This window comes from Sinohyriopsis cumingii, chromosome 2 (assembly GCF_028554795.1).
Source record: "Sinohyriopsis cumingii isolate HCF-2022 chromosome 2, ASM2855479v2, whole genome shotgun sequence".
Classification (NCBI taxonomy): domain Eukaryota; kingdom Metazoa; phylum Mollusca; class Bivalvia; order Unionida; family Unionidae; genus Sinohyriopsis; species Sinohyriopsis cumingii.
Genome location: NC_142962.1, coordinates 45,929,828 through 45,947,449, shown reverse-complemented (window position 1 = coordinate 45,947,449; position 17,622 = coordinate 45,929,828). Strand labels below are relative to the sequence as shown.

Sequence of the window (17,622 nt, the reverse complement as noted above, 5' to 3'; positions counted from 1 at the left end):
ATTGGTCAATTCCTTATTTTCTAGCTTTTATTTTTATTGTATTATTAGTTGATCTCACATTTCCCTCTCAGTTTAATATCATCTGTTTGGTTTTGGCACAAACAAATTGTTGCCCCTTGTATTGAAATAAAGTGATGACATCATTTTGGAAGAAAAAGTAACTAATGCTGTATATTGGTTGATAAATTGCTGAGTTCTTCCATTTTTTTTGCATGTAAATTGTATATAATGAATTATTTTTTGTTTCAGTCATGTCTGAGATGACTAAATATTTTGCCTAAGCAGATTTTGAATAAACCATTTATCAAAGTTATCACTTTTGGTTCTTTGGTTAAGGCATTGAAGTCATGGCTAAAAGGATGTGGGTTTGATTCCTACCATTCGATTTGCCCAGATTGGCTACTGTGGTGTGTCCTGTGCAGGTCACTATGCTGTCCTTGTCTCCATACAATATAACTTTTATGGGTATAAGTTCCATACAATGCCTAACCAAACCAAATCAAAACCTGATAAAAACCTGTTTCTTCAGGAATAAGTGCTTCACTGGACTTTTAAAGTGAAAGGCCCCCCCCCCCATTCTTGAAGAGTATTTTTTTAATTTTTATTTTTTAAACATAGTTTTAGCAATTTTTCTGTCATATTGCCATGAAGTCTGCATTGTGACAGTTTTTAGTGATATCTAGCACTGGGGCATCATGCCACAGACATGTAGCATGATGTCCCACCCAGTCACGTTATCCTGACATCCAACCAGTCCTAGCACTAACCTCTTAATGCTGAGCACCAAGTGAGGCAGCTGCTTGTAGCATTTTTATAAGTCTTTGGTATGACTCAGCTGGGGTTTTGAACTTCCTGCATCCGAGGCGGACACTCTAACCACTAGGCCACCAGAAAAAGTTTTAGTCTGAATTATGAGACCCTTTTTATTTGTTGCAGATATTCAGAACTTGCGTGTCACGTTGTGTCACCAGTATAAGTATCATCAGATTGCTGAAGCTCATTTGCTGTCATATATTATATATTGTTGCATTACATAGATCTAATTCACTGTCAGATATCTGTTAGTATTATATTACACGGAGCTGACACTGCTAGATATCCATTGTTATTAGATACGTAGAGTTAATTCACTGTCAGATATCTAATGTTATTACATTATTATATTGAGCTCATTCACTGTCAGGTACCTAATATTATTACCACATTACACAGAGCTCATTCACTGTCAGATATCTAATGTTATTATTAGAGAGTTATTTCACTGTCAGATATTAAATGTTATTACTACATAACATAGAGCTCATTCACTGTCAGATATCTAATATCATTAGATACATAGAGCTCATTTACTGTCAGGTATTTAATGTTATTACTACATTACATAGAGCTCATTCACTGTCAGGTATCTAATATTATTACCACATTACATAGAGCTCATTCACTGTTAGGTATCTAATATTATTACCACATTACATAGAGCTCATTCACTGTCAGATATCAAATGTTACTATTACATACATATAGTTAATTCACTGTCAGATATATAATGTCAGCGCTACATTGCATAGAGTTCATTCACTGTCAGGTATTTGATATTACTATTAAATTATGTAGATTGCATTGCCTGTCAGATATTTAACAATATTACCACATTACATAGAGCTCATTCACTGTCAGATATCTTTTATAATAAGAATGAAATCTAAGGCAATTGAGAACAGTAATAATTGTAATTTTTTTTGTTACAACTACAATTCTCAGCTTGACCTTGTCCTTCTTAATTTTGTGTGCCACTTGAAGGAATCAAGGAAAAGAATAAAGTTTCTTTCGCATGTTAATTTATTTAATGAGCTTCCTTTCATTTCAAATAAATAAATTTGCCAAGACACTGGAGGAAGATGTTGATGGGCACATTCATATTTTTTTGCTCTTCATCTTTAAGCAATACCGACTACTACATTCCCTTTTTTGTTAAACTGTAACAAACTTCTTCACTGCAAGTTTAGGAGGGCCTTCCTCCAGCATCTTCATCAATTTTGTTACAGTTTCTTGTTTTTAAACATCGATGTCCCTTTGTCTTGATCCAGTTTTGTGATGAGAAGCAAGACTTACAAGCTACTGACATTATACTGGTAGTTGCAACCAGCAACACTTAAGCTACAGCAGGAAAGTTTGGAAAACCTCCAGCACAGTGCCAGGCATCATGAACCCTGCAGATTCAACCCTGACATTGATTTTATTACCCTGCCATTGATTTTATTACCACCTAAGTCCTTGAACTGGAAGAAGCCATCCTACAGAGTTTTGCTTCTAACAACACCCTACTCCCCACCATACAATTATCCATAATCAGGCTTGTCTTTGACCTTGCATTTCATACGAAGTATGTAAACTTGCCATTGGTTGTGTGTATTTTGTAAAGTTGCCACTGTTTGTTTTTTTAGTTTAAGCACATGATAGGCTATTCATGATAACCACTATATATATTGGTGGATGAATAACACACACACACCCCCAAACGAACCAGTGACCTGTGGAAAGCTACAGGAAAACTTTCTCAAATAATCATGCTAGCAAAATGTGGGGTCATGAGCCTCAAAAATAAAAAAAAATTGTTTGGATTGTGTCCAAAAAAGTTTGGGAACTGCTGATTTAGAGTATCACAAGTTAAAGTGTCATGAATGTGGATATTAAAGCAAGATATCCGATCACACTCACATGTAATTTTTTAAAATCAAATAAATGATGCGACATTGACATTCAGTTCTAGAATTATAGGTGTTATAATCTCCTTATCTGCTTAGATTTGTCCCATGTGTATGTACTCATTACAATCCCTTTGAGTCTGTCTGGTGACCCGCATTACTATAGGATTGATAATCTCTTTGTAAGAACAGGTCAAATAAGAGAAATTCATAGAAAAATCTTGTGCATCTTAGGCTTTGGATGTTCAAATTTTCATGCATCAGAAATTTAAATGCATTTGTATGCATATTTTGGTGTCCTTGAGAAATCATACAATTATAACTTGTAAGAGACAATATTCTTAGTATGGTCTTGACATGATTTAAAATGAAAGATTAATGCTTGATATGAAAATGTTTCAAAGGTTTAACGTTTGATGGATCTCGCCATGTAAAAATGTTGGATACATAGTGTTTAGGTGACAATTTAGAATGAATTCTTATGCCATAAAATAGTATTTGAAATGTTTTGTTTTAAAAAACAACACTTACAGTATTTTTATAAAATGGTGGATTCTGTGATGATGTTTGGAATATCGATTGTGAGTTATATAACTGCAGAGAAAATATTTCTTTAACTGAGGACATGAAGCGAAAATAAGTGTTTTCATAACAATGTACTTGTACCACTAATACCAGGCTTTTATATTAAGATAAAGTTCAGGGCTAAAACAAATTTCCTCATGTCCATCAGTCCAGAAAAGTGGAGGTAACTTCACAGAAAATGAAAAAAGGAAGAAATCATAGTTTTATTACTGTCTTTTGTCCTAGTCGTTCAGTGGCAATTTTTAACAGCTTTTGAGGCTTGAGGGATGAACTATATAGAAAGAATTCTCATCTAATCTAGTTTGTATATGATGGTATGAAATCTAGCAGTTATTGATATAGAGCACACAACAGATGTTGGAATAGTGTGACTTGAACATGAAATCCACAAAAAGTGGAGGAGGCCATCTGCTTTGAACAGCTAAGTATGGTAACGTCTCATTAGAGCACAGACCATTAGCGCTTATCACACTAGAGCGCAAAAAAATATTTTTGTCCTACTAGAGCTAATCTTATTAGGGTGCATCCCATTAGAGCATGAAGAACTAGTATCACGAGAGCACGAACAATGAAAAACACATTTGTTAACTGTAACTTTATATTTATTTTAAATGGGTTGATTCAGAATATGGCTTATACCAGTTATCAGTTCAATAGCATCAATGCTTCCATCGTTGTACATTACCGTCAGTCTCTGAATGCATTTTTCAATGTCCAAATATTTCTTGTTTAATAAAATTATGCGTATTGATGGTTCTCTGGTTTCTGTGTAGTACTTATTTTCTAATAGTGACTAGACCGCCGTTTTTGTACATATATATATATAACATCAAACGTGATGGCAATTAAATCTTGTTGAACTTAATTTTTTTCTCCGCGCCCTATTGTGAATGCGCTCTAGTGAGATTTTTTTGCGCCCTAATGGGATTAGCCCAAATGAGAAGAAAAAAAAACTTCAGCGCCTCACCGAGCAGCACTCAAATGGGATGCACTCTAGTGAGACCAAACCGCTAAGTACATACTGTGAATTTACCATTTTTCTTGGTGTTGTGCTTGTTACAGATTTTATATCAATAACATTGTCCATTTCTTTAAAATCACCAAAATCTGATACTCACTAAAGTTAATTAAATCACAGTTCTTGTATCCTCTTGCATTTGCTGGAAACTAGGATTTGAAATTTGTGTTGCATAGATACCAAGACCGTACATTACAGGATGCATTTCATTGTCAATCAGCTTTGGTTTAACCTTTCCTAAGTTAATATGCAGTATGCATGTTGAATGCAGATGTGGGTTTCCAGCATCATTTTGCACTATCTTGCCAAATCCTGACTCCTGTATGCTCCAAGGACATATTTTATTGTAAGGGAAAAATCCACACCCTGTTGTTTTCCTTTGTGTGCACCTGTCCACATATTTCTGGTGCATATAGTCGCTGAAATAGCCAAAAATGATATATAAATATTGTATGACATTTTTCATTTTAAAATAATAGCCAATAACTAAAACAGTCAATATGTGTGATAGTCTGCCAATTTGCAATAGTCTCTACACTAGTGCAGCTCATTTTTGAGGTAGAATTAAGGACAAATTGGACTAAATTTAATGGGTGAGAGCACTCAAAAATGTGCAGTTTGGTATTTAATAAAATAATAATTATTTTTGAAAATGACTAAATGAAAAAAAAATGGAAATGATAGTTCATACCAGTAGATAATGAGCAAACACTTGAGTTAAATTAAAGGACAGGTTAAAATGGAAAATTCAGTAATGCAGTCTTCTTAGGTATTCCAGGAAGTAATGTTTTTTTTATAGATTACTTGAACACTTGATAAAACCATTATTACAGTAACATAAATATCCAAAGAAGACAGTGAGTGCAGATAGCAAAGTGGTAAAGGTGTCCAAGCAGATAAGATTATCTCATACTTTTTGATTATTTTACAAATGCTTTTTTTTTTTGTTTCATCAAATTTGGAGGACAGAGTTCTCTACTAATGGGATCCTAGGTTCAACATTGAATTTGTTGACAATGATTATGTTTATATTTCAGGTAACTTTAGAACGAGTCCTTGGTCTGACAACACAGAGTAATGCTGCTTTAGCCTGTGATCCTAACACTGGGACTTTTGCTTACCCTGCAGGGTAAGTTTTTCCAATGTGGTATTACCATGGTCTTACCAGCCTACATTAGTAGACAGCAATATAAAAACATTATACATGTGATAGTTTCAGAGAGTTAGTCTGTGAGTTTTTACAAAAAATTGTCAGATTTGAGTACGTTCATTGAGATCTGGTCCCAATTTCACCCACATTATTCTTGAAGTTATGTCTTCCCTTAAAACATTTGATTAGTAAATTTTGAGTCCGATTTAAACCAGTGTGGTTCATGGTACCTTTAAAGTCCTGCTTAGAAAGAGTTAACAATATTAATATTTACGGCACATTCAAAATTCATGCAAAGAAATAGTTAATAATATTTGTGTATCATGGTACTCTTGATAGTCCTACTTAGAAAGAGTTAACATTATTAGTGCTTGATGGCACTCTTGACAGTCCTACTTAGAAGAGTTAATACTATTAGTGTTTCATAGCACTCTTGACAGTCCTGCTTAGAAAGAATTAAAAGTATTAGTGTTTGATGGTACTCTTGGCAGTCCTATGTAGAAAGAGTTAATACTGTTAGTATTTCATGATACTATTGATGGACCTACATAGAAAGAGTTAAAAATATTAATATTTCATGGCACTCTTGACAGTCCTGCTTAGAAAGAGTTAATATTATTTGTGTTTCATGGCACTCTTGACAGCCCTACTTAGAAAGAATTAATAATATTAGTGTTTTTTGGTACTCTTGGCCATCCTGCTTAGAATAAGTTAATAATATTAGTGTGTCATGGTACCCTTCCAAAGCCTGCATAGAATGAGTTAATAATATTAGTGTGTCATGGTACCCTTCCAAAGCCTGCATAGAATGAGTTAATAATATTAGTGTGTCATGGTACCCTTCCAAAGCCTGCATAGAATGAGTTAATAATATTAGTGTGTCATGGTACCCTTCCAAAGCCTGCATAGAATGAGTTAATAATATTAGTGTGTCATGGTACCCTTCCAAAGCCTGCATAGAATGAGTTAATAATATTAGTGTTTCATGGTACCCTTCCAAAGCCTGCATAGAATGAGTTAATAATATTAGTGTTTCATGGTACCCTTCCAAAGCCTGCATAGAATGAGTTAATAATATTAGTGTGTCATGGTACCCTTCCAAAGCCTGCATAGAATGAGTTAATAATATTAGTGTGTCATGGTACCCTTCCAAAGCCTGCATAGAATGAGTTAATAATATTAGTGTTTCATGGCACTCTAAAATGTCATGCATAGAAATCATTAATTATATTAGTGTTTCATGGCTCCTTTGAAAGACTTGCGTAGAAGGAGTTAATCATATTTAGTGTTCCATGGCACCCTTGAAGGTCTTGCACAGATATTATAAATCTAAGCTTCTGGGGTGAAACTTTATTGCATTAAGGTACAGCCTTGTCTTTTCTTTACTTATTTAGGAGCATATACATATCAGTGTTTCCCTTTACTTGATGTACAAGTCAAAATTATTAAATTTGTACTTATAATTAGATGGCATTACAGGTATGGACACAGAAAGTATATATCATGGGATTTGGAAATTTTGTTTAATGTTTGAAAACGGGAGATGGGAGTTTTTAGGTTTTGATGAGAAGGCTAAGAGTCTTGGCTGATAAAATGAGAATTGCATGGGAGGTTCATATGTAAGTTCTTGTGATAATTCTTCTGCATTATGTGGCAATAGTGATTCATCTTTGTCTTTGTAACTGTCTGCCTTAAGTGTTCAGTAACTACTACATCTAATGCTATATGTCCTGAGGCAGTACTTTGTACAGTTAAGGTATGATGTCACTTTGTATGCATGCACTGAGGTTAATGTGACCTTTTTATAGAATTAGGGACACTTCATTGTCAGAGGGAGGGAAGCCCCAGAATACAGTCAAATCCTGTTCATTGATTGCAAAATATTACCAATGAAAATATTGGATAAATTGGATAAGCCTAACTCTCAGATAAGCAAGTTTCATTTTGAATGAGCCTTTTCAAAGGTTTCTCATTTTTGTTAAAGTCATCAGTGATGTCTCTAGATACAAGGTCCCCAGGGGACATATAGAAAGGTCCAATGTCAAAAGTCAGAGAATTTATTTGTGTCAAACTTTTTGTATCAGTTGTTGGCAAAAAATAGAATGTTGCTCTTTGTTTATCTTTCTTTAGTTGGCATGTCTTCAGATTTTACACTCAGGTTTATTAGAGGACATGAAAATCTCAAGGAATGGGGATATTAAGAGATTTAAGGTTAGAAGCACAGTTATACAGTATTTCAACATTTCTGGATATATGCTTGTAATTGCACAAAGATGAGTTCTTTTATGGCAGAATTTGTTGCAGGCATGATTTGTAATTGTAAGAAATGTTGGTTTTCATGGAAAGGCCAAGAGCATTGGTCTTTCATTAGTTAGAATCTTGGTACTCTCAGGGTCTGAGTGTGTCATGATGTACTTAATGTAAGCCACAGAGAGGTCAATATTGATGTAAAAGGCAACATGACATAAATGATGGCAGTCAATGATAATGACACCTGACACCTCATTCTGTCTGAAATCCCTTTGCAATAATGGTAAAAGGGCATAAATAACAAAGACAACCTTACTGGTCAGTGACAAGTTAAATACTTCACTCTGGGGGGGGGGGGAATACTAATGAACTGGTGTAGTGTTCTTTTTCAGGACTGTTTTTAAATGTTATAGACAAGCGATATATTGTGTATTTTACACTTACAAAGTGACTAAAAATGCATGAGGAAGATTTGGAATACATTAAAATGTTGTAAATATTATAATTTTAAGCATTTAATCCAAAGTTTTCAGGATGTTGATATAGCTTCAAGAGCAGTCCATATGGTGTGATGCATTTGATCAATGTAAACTACTATGTTGCTCAAAGGGCCCTGAGTGGCCGAGTGGTCTAAAGTGCTTACCGTTATGGATCACTGCCATCTCACCTCTGTCTGCGTGGGTTCGAGTCTCGGATTCAACCAATGTGGGTATGTGAGAAAGCTTGCCAGTAGCTTCTCAAGGGTCGGTGGTTCTTTCCGGGGATTTCCCAGGTTCTTCCTCCACCATTAATACTGGCCGCCATGTATAACCTATCATGTGCTGAAAATGGCGTTAAACCCTACAACAACTACAACAACAGTTATTCTAAGCCCAGTCTGTGTTGTATGATGCATTTGATCACAATAAACTACTCTGTTGCTCTAAGGACACTCTATGTAGTATTATGCATTTGATCACTATAAATTACTCTGTTGCTCTAAGCCCAGTCCGTGTAGTATGATGCATTTGATCACTATAAACTACTCTGTTGCTCTAAGCACAGTCTGTGTAATATGATGCATTTGATCACTATAAACTACTCTGTTGCTACAAGGCAGTCTGTGTAGTATGATGCATTTGATCTCTATAATCCACTCTGTTGCTATATATATGGTCTGTATGGTATGATGCATTTGAGCTCTATAAACTACTCTAAGCACCGTCTGTGTAGTATGATGCACTTGATCACTATAAATTACACTGTTGCTGAAAGGACAGTCTGTGTAGTATGATGCATTTGATCTCTATAAACTACTCTGTTGCTGAAAGCACATTCTGTGTAGTATGATGCATTTGATCTCTATAAACTACTCTGTTGCTCTAAGCACAGACTGTTTAGTATGCTGCATTTGATTACTATAAACTACTATGTTGATCTAAGCACAGTCTTTTTAGTATGATGCATTGGATCACTATAAACTACTCTGTTACTATAAGTACAGTCTGTTTAGTATGATGCATTTGATCTCTATAAACTACTCTGTTGCTCTAAGCACAGTCTGTTTAGAATGATGCATTTGATCTCTATAAACTACTTTTTTGCTGAAAGCACATTCTTTGTGGTGTGATGGATTTAATCACTATAAACTACTCTTTTGCTCTAAGTACAATTACTTTAGTATGATGCATTGGATCACTATAATCTACTCTATTGCTACAAGCGCAGTCTGTATGGTATGATGCATTTGATCTATCTAAACTACTCTGTTGCTCTTAAGCACAGATTCAGCCAATGTGAGTATGTGTGGAAGCTTGCCAGTAGATTCTCGTGGGTCAGTGGTTCTTTCTGATGGTTTTCCCAGGTTCTTCCTCCACCATTAATACTGGCTGCGATGTAAACCCTCTTGTGTGCTGAAAAATGGCGTTAAACCCTACAACAACAACAACATTATGCATTTGATCTCTATAATCCACTCTGTTGCTACAAGCCCAGTCTGTGTGGTATGATGCACTTGATCACTGCAAATAACTCTGTTGCTATAAGCACAGTTTGTGTAGTATGATGCATTTGATCACTAAACTTATGTTGCTCTAGGCACAGTCTGTGTAGTATAATGCATTGAATTACTACAAATTACTCTGTTGCTTATGTGTAGTATGATGCATTTGATCATTATAAGCTACTCTGTTGCTACAAGCCCAGCCTTTTTGGTATGATGCACTTGATCACTATAATCTACTCTATTGCTGTATGCACAGTCTGTTTGTTATGATGCATTTGATCACTGTAATCTGTTATGTTGCTGTAAGCACAGTCTAGGTAGTATGATGCATTTGAACAGTATAAACTACTATGTTGCTCTAAGCACAGTCTGTGTAGTAGGATGCACTTGATTATTATAAACTACTCTGGTGCTGTAAACACAGCCTGTGTTATGATGCATTGGATCACTATAATCAACTCTGTTGTTATAAGTACAGTCTGTGTAGTATGATGCATTGGATTGCTATAATCAACTCTGTTGTTATAAGCACAGTGTGTGGTATGATGCATTTGATCTCTATAAACTACCCTGTTGCTGTAAGTACAGTCTGTATGGTATGATGCATGTGATCAATAAACTACTCTGTTGTTATAAGCACAGTGTGTGGTATGATGCATTTGATCACAATAAATTATTTTGTTGCTTCAAGTTCCAAATCTTGTTTGTACCTTTGAAGTGATTATAGTACTTGAATGCTCTGGAATGGGTTTGCTATTTATGATATTGGGTAAGTCTCACTGAATGATCATTTCTGAAACAATAGTAGTTACCTGGTCCTTCTGTTTTTATGGTACTTAAAATTTATGCTGTAGTTAGTCAGGATATGCTCATACTTTTATCGAGATTTTTAGAATACGTATTTACTATCTTCAGAAGAACACAGTAAGAAATTTGCTTTCAAGTTGCAAGGTTCTGACCCCATAGAAAACATAATTTTTGTCATCACTATATCTTGTTTGAAACAGGGGAATCAATCCTAATTTCTTGGTATGTTTTGAGTATATATAATGCATAAAACCATTTGTCAACGTTTGTGCTCATTATTAATGAGGGGAAATTGAGAATAATTGAAAAATGTGCAAATTACAGACATTTCATTAAGTGAACACTCAATTACAACAATACATTAAGCAAAGATTCAGTTACAGACTTTTCATTAAGTAAACAATCTGTTACACACATTTGATTAAGTAAACACTACATTAGGTTAATGAATCAACTTGATAAACTTTTAAACTGTAAAAAGATTGAATCATTGTCAAGTAAAAGTTATAACTTGTTTAGAAATTTTGATCGTTTTTCCTAAAACTATCCTTAGTCTGAAAGTTATTTGTGCTATTTATTATTATTTAGTAAGTTTATGTCTGGTGAATGTTTGAGAATGTGTTCATGGCATCTTCTGTTTATCTTCACTCTCCAGTGTGATCACTCTCCTATTGATAATTTATTATATACTTTGATGGATGTATCATCAAATATAGACAATGTCAAGGATTTACTTTAGTTTTTTTTTATAGTTCATCTGCATCATATAGTCAATACTTTTCTGGTCATTTATCATAAAATGAAAATCGACTTGATCCTCCACACACTTCTGGGAAAGAGACAGACTGATATGCAGGCAGCAAGATATATCAGTTTTAGCTTTGCAGGTTATAGACTAGAAGATCTAATGTGAGAGTCTGTTGTCACCTGTCATCCATTAGGACAAGTTTGTTTTTGTTACTCCTCCTAAACTACATGGAGGATTGTGGTGAAACTTTACACACATTCATCCCTTGGTCTAGTTATTCCTGAGTGAAAATGGTACTGCACAGACATAAAATATGGCCACCATGGCAGCCATCTTGAAAATCTTGTTATTGCTACTTTTCTTCATTGGATGTTCATATCAACATCGGGTTTTCACTTAACGACTTATTTTGAGGTCTACTGGTCCTAAATGAAAGTGATGCCTATTTGAAGCTACTTCTACATGGATGCTTAGTCATATCAGTGTTGAGTTTTCACTTGACTTCTCATGATGCCTAGTTGGTCCTAACTGAAAATAATGCCAGTGTGATTTCCAAGACAGCAGCTGTGCTGGCCATCTTGAAAATATCGTTATTGCTACTCCTGCTAAATGGATGGTCATATTAGCATGGGATTTTCTCTAAAAGACTTCTTATGATGTTTATTTGGGCCTAAATGAAATTGGTACTGATCTGGTATCTAATATGGCCCCCCACACTTTCCATCTTCGTTATTTTCACTCCCATGAAATCCTGTGAGATTTGATAGGTGCATGTTATCTTTTGGGACATTGCAATATCAATCAGGAATTTCCAATTCCTGTATGTACAAGTCTCTCAACCAGCGAGGTAGAAGAGCCTTAAGGGTTGGGATACTTATACATATATGCATAATGGGGGAACAGTGGTCTTTGAGTAGGGGTATAATCAGACATGATTTTACTCCACTTTAAAGCGGAATTCTGCTTTTCTCCTGACTGGAATCAGATTTTTCTTGATATAGTCCATTTTTTATATATAATCTCCGATCTGGTTTTTTAAAAATGGTCTGTCCGCTCACATTCCACAACGACCCTTGTAAATGTTTTGTTCCATATATTATTTATTCATCGTTCATAATGAGTATTCTGATTGGTCAAAGGTTTAAATTCATCCATTGAATCTTCGTGTAATGGAAACTGATGGCAATGGAATAAAGCATGCTTGCAAAACATGGCATCCTGAGTTGTTGAGAGAGACCATGACACAAAAAGTTTAGATAAAGGTTTAAAAAAACATATAAGGAATGGGAATGGCTGGAGCGAAAAGTTGACAGAAATTCGGTTGGTCAGTTTATAAGAAAACTGAACACTAGAGGACTGGCATTTTGTGACCTCTGCAATAAAGATCTGAATTACAGTAATCACAGTTGGAAGAGTTTGAAACAGCACCTACAAACGAAGCTGCACTTGGAAACAGTGAAGCTCAGCAGGCATCTGGAAAAGTGCAGTTAGTTACTATAACTTAAGAAGAAAGATTTCTTGCATGAGAGAACAGATGTTGCGCTCTGTCAGAATATCCATGGATTGGGGGTGCTGCCCCTCGAGACCCCGTTGGGGGAGGACCCACAAACCCCCTTTACAATTTTGTTAGCTTTTTTTTTAATGGAAAACCAAAATCATGTCTGTATAATGCAATTTCTTGTAACAAATGAACTTTGCTAATTTCTCATATACTGGCACATGTTTTTTGTCATGTTCTGTTGCTGATGTCCTACACTTGCAGCATATTTTCTTATACTACTGGTAGGTATCACATTTTTTATCAAAGTTGCCTAGGTCCTGTAATCATAACACGCTACCAGTTGGGTATACATTCTTTATCACTGCTACTTAGGACTTGTGCAGAAGGTCATTTCAGCAGGTGTTAATATCTCAGCCATTTCTGCTTCAGGTTTATCAAGTTGTAGGTTAATATTCATGTAAATTTTTCTGTGTTTAGGTTTTCGTCGTGTACTTGAATGCATTATGTAGTCAGTAAAATAGATGGAAACATGTCTGCATAGGTTATAAAAACATGAAATGTGCTGTAACTATATTCAAGTCATGTCTCATCTAACTGACCTATTGACAGCTGTCTGTCATATGGAGCTTCACAGTGATTCCAGTGGACCACTGATATGTTAGACTGGGCGTCAGTTTTGTATGCAAATGACAGACCACCAGAAAACAGATAACCATTTCCAACTCATTGGCATAACATGTATAAATTCAAATTATTTTACGTTGACCCTTACACTATGTGAATTGTTTATTGAAAATTTTATTTTAAGAAACGGCTGAAAAATGCTGAAGTTACAGTAGTTTAAATTTGTAAAAGATATACTTTTTGTGCACAAATGCCTGTTTGATTTTATCACATTTCAATTAATTAGCAAGTAATTGAAAGTACATAACATTTAAAACATATGTCAGCAGATCTACGACTGTTGTTTTCTAATTATAATCTTTTTTCCAGGTACTAAAATACCTGGAGGGAAACTCTAGATATCACTATTCTGTTTTGATTTGCAAATGCGGTTGCTAGCGGTCTGTTTTGCCAGAAGGTCAAAGGAATAGCAAGGGTTAATGGACACTTAGGCTATAAATGTCAGGTGACTTACCTTGGTTAGAGGTTGTTGTTAGCTATGAAGTTGTTCCAGTGAAAAATCTATGCCCTTTACAACCCCCATTCAGAAAAATAAATTTAAATTGTAGTTACATTTATACCAGAGGAAAATGTAAAATATTGTTACAGTTTAATCTTTGAAAAGATATATTATTTCTACCCACATGTGAAATGTAGTCTCAGATCGTCGACTTTTAACAGAAGATGCATTTTCTAATGTACAAAAATACCCTTCACTTTTAGATTTTTGTTTTAGCAGCAATGTATTTTGTAATGTACAAGATGTGTAAGAATATAGGTGATATTATATCGCACATATTAAGTTGTAAAATTGCTTGCCAAAAGTCTTGATCATAGCAAATTATATAAAATGTCAAAATTTCTAATTTTACTCCTAATTTTCAAAATATATGACTCAGAAGATTAAAGTAAATTATTCTAATACATTCAGATAAAATTGTGCTTTGATCTTCCATCAGTAATATAAAAAATGAAGCATTCTGGTGTACAAAATAGCTGCCTTTATCTTCCATCAGTAGTATAAAAAAATGAAGTAGTAAAAAAAATGAAGCATTCTGGTGTACAAAATAGGTGCCTTTATCTTCCATCAGTAGTTTTAAATAAATGAAGCATTCTGGTGTACAAAATAGCTGCCTTTATCTTCCATCAGTAGTATAAAAGAATGAAGTAGTAAAAAAAATGAAGCATTCTGGTGTACAAAATAGGTGCCTTTATCTTCCATCAGTAGTTTTAAATAAATGAAGCATTCTGGTGTACAAAATAGCTGCCTTTATCTTCCATCAGTAGTATAAAAAAATGAAGTAGTAAAAAAAATGAAGCATTCTGGTGTACAAAATAGGTGCCTTTATCTTCCATCAGTAGTTTTAAATAAATGAAGCATTCTGGTGTACAAAATAGCTGCCTTTATCTTCCATCAGTAGTATAAAAAAAATGAAGTAGTAAAAAAAATGAAGCATTCTGGTGTACAAAATAGTTGCCTTTTTCTTCCATCAGTAGTTTTTAAAAAAAAGAAGCATTCTGGTGTACAAAATAGGTGCCTTTATCTTCCATCAGTAGTTTTAAATAAACGAAGCATTCTGGTGTACAAAATAGTTGCCTTTTTCTTCCATCAGTAGTAAAAAAATCTGTAGCAGTGTGATGTACAAAATAGGTGCCTTTAACAAGCGTCTTGCCTTTAAAAGCACTAAAATCCTTGTGGTTCCTTTACAAAATGTATCCTCATTTGCATATCAAAAGGTAATGAATGATATTTGGTAAGGAGTTTCCTATCGCCATGTGTATGATAGTCAAAGCTTACTTTTTTTTTTAAGTAAATGCAAAAATGATTTCAGTGACAACTTAAATTGTATCTGATCTTGTGGTCAGACAGTTTGCTAAGCAAGCAGTGGCATTATTTATGACATCAGCTTTATTAGCAAATTTGAAAATGCTTGGACTGGTGCATACAGTTTAGTTTATTAATGTACAACAGAATGTAATTAACAAGAGACTAGTTTGTGAGACTTTCAATAGATGAAACATGGCAGCAGAAATGAAGAGGATGAAAAATGAAGACAGATTTTGAGGAAAACATGTCTGTTGCCATTGTTTTGAAATCCAGGTTGACCGTATGTTCAAGTTTCTGAAATTGAAGGAATACATACACAATCCTCAGTGGACCTTAGAGGTCAGTAATTGAGAAAATCTCCAAAATGTAAATTTTGCGTGCCTTATGAGAGACATGTGTGCTTAAAAAATCTCTTTTTCTGGTAAATAATCACTTCAGCCAAATTCCTGAAATTCACCATTAAAATTAAGGAAGAATCCGAATCTCTAAAATTATTGATTGCATTAACTCCCTTGACTAAAGCTCAGTTTGATGTTATGTGTGACATTGGTCTTGAACAGACAGACAGGCCATAAACGGAGAATTGTATTGATTATCATGTTGTATATATTGTACATAACAGATAGAAGGCCTCAAGGTAGATTAGTTCTGTAACTAATTGAGTTACCTTCTCTAAATAAAGTTTTTATTATAATTATTATTATTATTGTTATTATAATTTTATTATTATTATTATTGTATGATTTTTTTTGTGTGTTCAAGTCAAAATGATGTATTTTATTTGGTATATCTTCATGAATTGTGCACAAAAACTAAAGCACTGTCGTTCTTCTTTACTAAAATTCTAAATGAAGAAAATTGCTTAAAATAAGAATATACCAAATATACTTTATCAGACTGGACAGTATCATGAAGAGCTATTATTCATTGTAAATTTTTTCCAAGCATATTACAAGCAGTCAGGATCCAAAGAAAATGAGAGCCAGTGGTCAAGAAAATTATTGTTGACATGAAGCAAACTTGAAAGAATGCCAAATTATTGAATTATTTTATAAATGTTGTGCAGATTGCTAAATTAACCTCGAGAATGATGCGCAGTAAATAGTTAAAAGTACAATGGCAGGACATTTAAATCAAAATATAATATCTGTTATTTCTAATTGAGCTGAGTTTTTTTTTATTGTCTGATTACTTGATAGTTCAGGACGACACAAATCTCTTGGAGGCAATACAAGATGATGGAAACCAGTACTGGGATATTACTATGAATTTTTTTTCTTCTCCAAAACTGAGACAATGAGATTTAACTTCTTTAGCCATGGCAACCCATTTAAGTTTTTATTAATGCACTCAGATACCATATATACTCGCATATAAACCCATTCACATATAGGCTGACCCACCAAACTGAACAGGTATTAACACGAAAAAGTACATGACCTGCATATAAGCCGACCTACAACTCAGAGACAACTCAAGATGCATTTATTTAGGCAAAGTTATATATAAAAAAATTACATGTATACTTATCTTGAGGTTGGCGTGCATGATTATTAAAAAGAAATGGTATATACTATATACTTGTTTGAAAAGTAATTTATTTAATTTTCTGTTTTTTTATTGTTTCTGCCTAATTTAGATTTGTGTATAATTTGATGGAATGATGACAAGAATTTAGCATTCATGAGTTGCTGTAACACTACCTCTTCCTTGTAACTTAATTATTGTTTGCTTATACATTATTGCATTGGACATTCTATATCAGTGTACTGGTAATTACGTTTTAACATTGCTTTCAAATTGTAAATACCTAACTCATTAAAATGTAATCCCAGTAGGACAACACAGTGAACAAACAATACGGTTCGTTGATAATACCCTAAAAGCTGAGTTGTTGTTTGCCTTGATGTAAGCGACCTTACACCATACCTGTCATGCCTGGAGGAAGAAAAAAAAAACTTATGATTTTTGGGGTTGCTCCACACCTACCTCCCGATTTCATTATATCTTCTGATTTTTGCAGAGAGCTCCCGATTATTACATTATGTCTTCGATTTTCATTTCTTCTAAACAAGAAAAGTTCTACATGTTCTATTGTATCACCTGTGAATCACATTTGTGATGAAATAAATACTTTTCTATAAAGAATTCGCTTCACTAAATAGAATGTAAAGTTTAAACATTATTCACGTAAATTAATGATTTGTTTTACCTCTACAATAATACCAAAAAAATAAAAATAAACCAGAACAAAAAAGTAAACTACAACAATAAAATTTTCCACAATTAATTTCAATCCCAAGAATGATCCATTGTTTTGAAAGTTATGATGTTTGTTCAGCTAAAACACAAAACTAAAATTGATTGCTGTTGATCTTAATTG

General features: G+C 34.0%; 1 protein-coding gene across 1 annotated transcript in view; it reads left to right on the top strand.

Annotated features, from left to right (window-relative positions):
• Nucleotides 1-17,622, top strand: part of LOC149804759 (uncharacterized) — a 258,169-nt gene that overhangs the window by 44,602 nt on the left and 195,945 nt on the right. Inside the window, exon 2 of the mRNA XM_089944059.1 lies at nucleotides 5,346-5,437. Coding sequence (XP_089800185.1) covers nucleotides 5,346-5,437 — 92 coding nt within the window. The remainder of the gene's footprint in view (nucleotides 1-5,345; nucleotides 5,438-17,622) is intronic.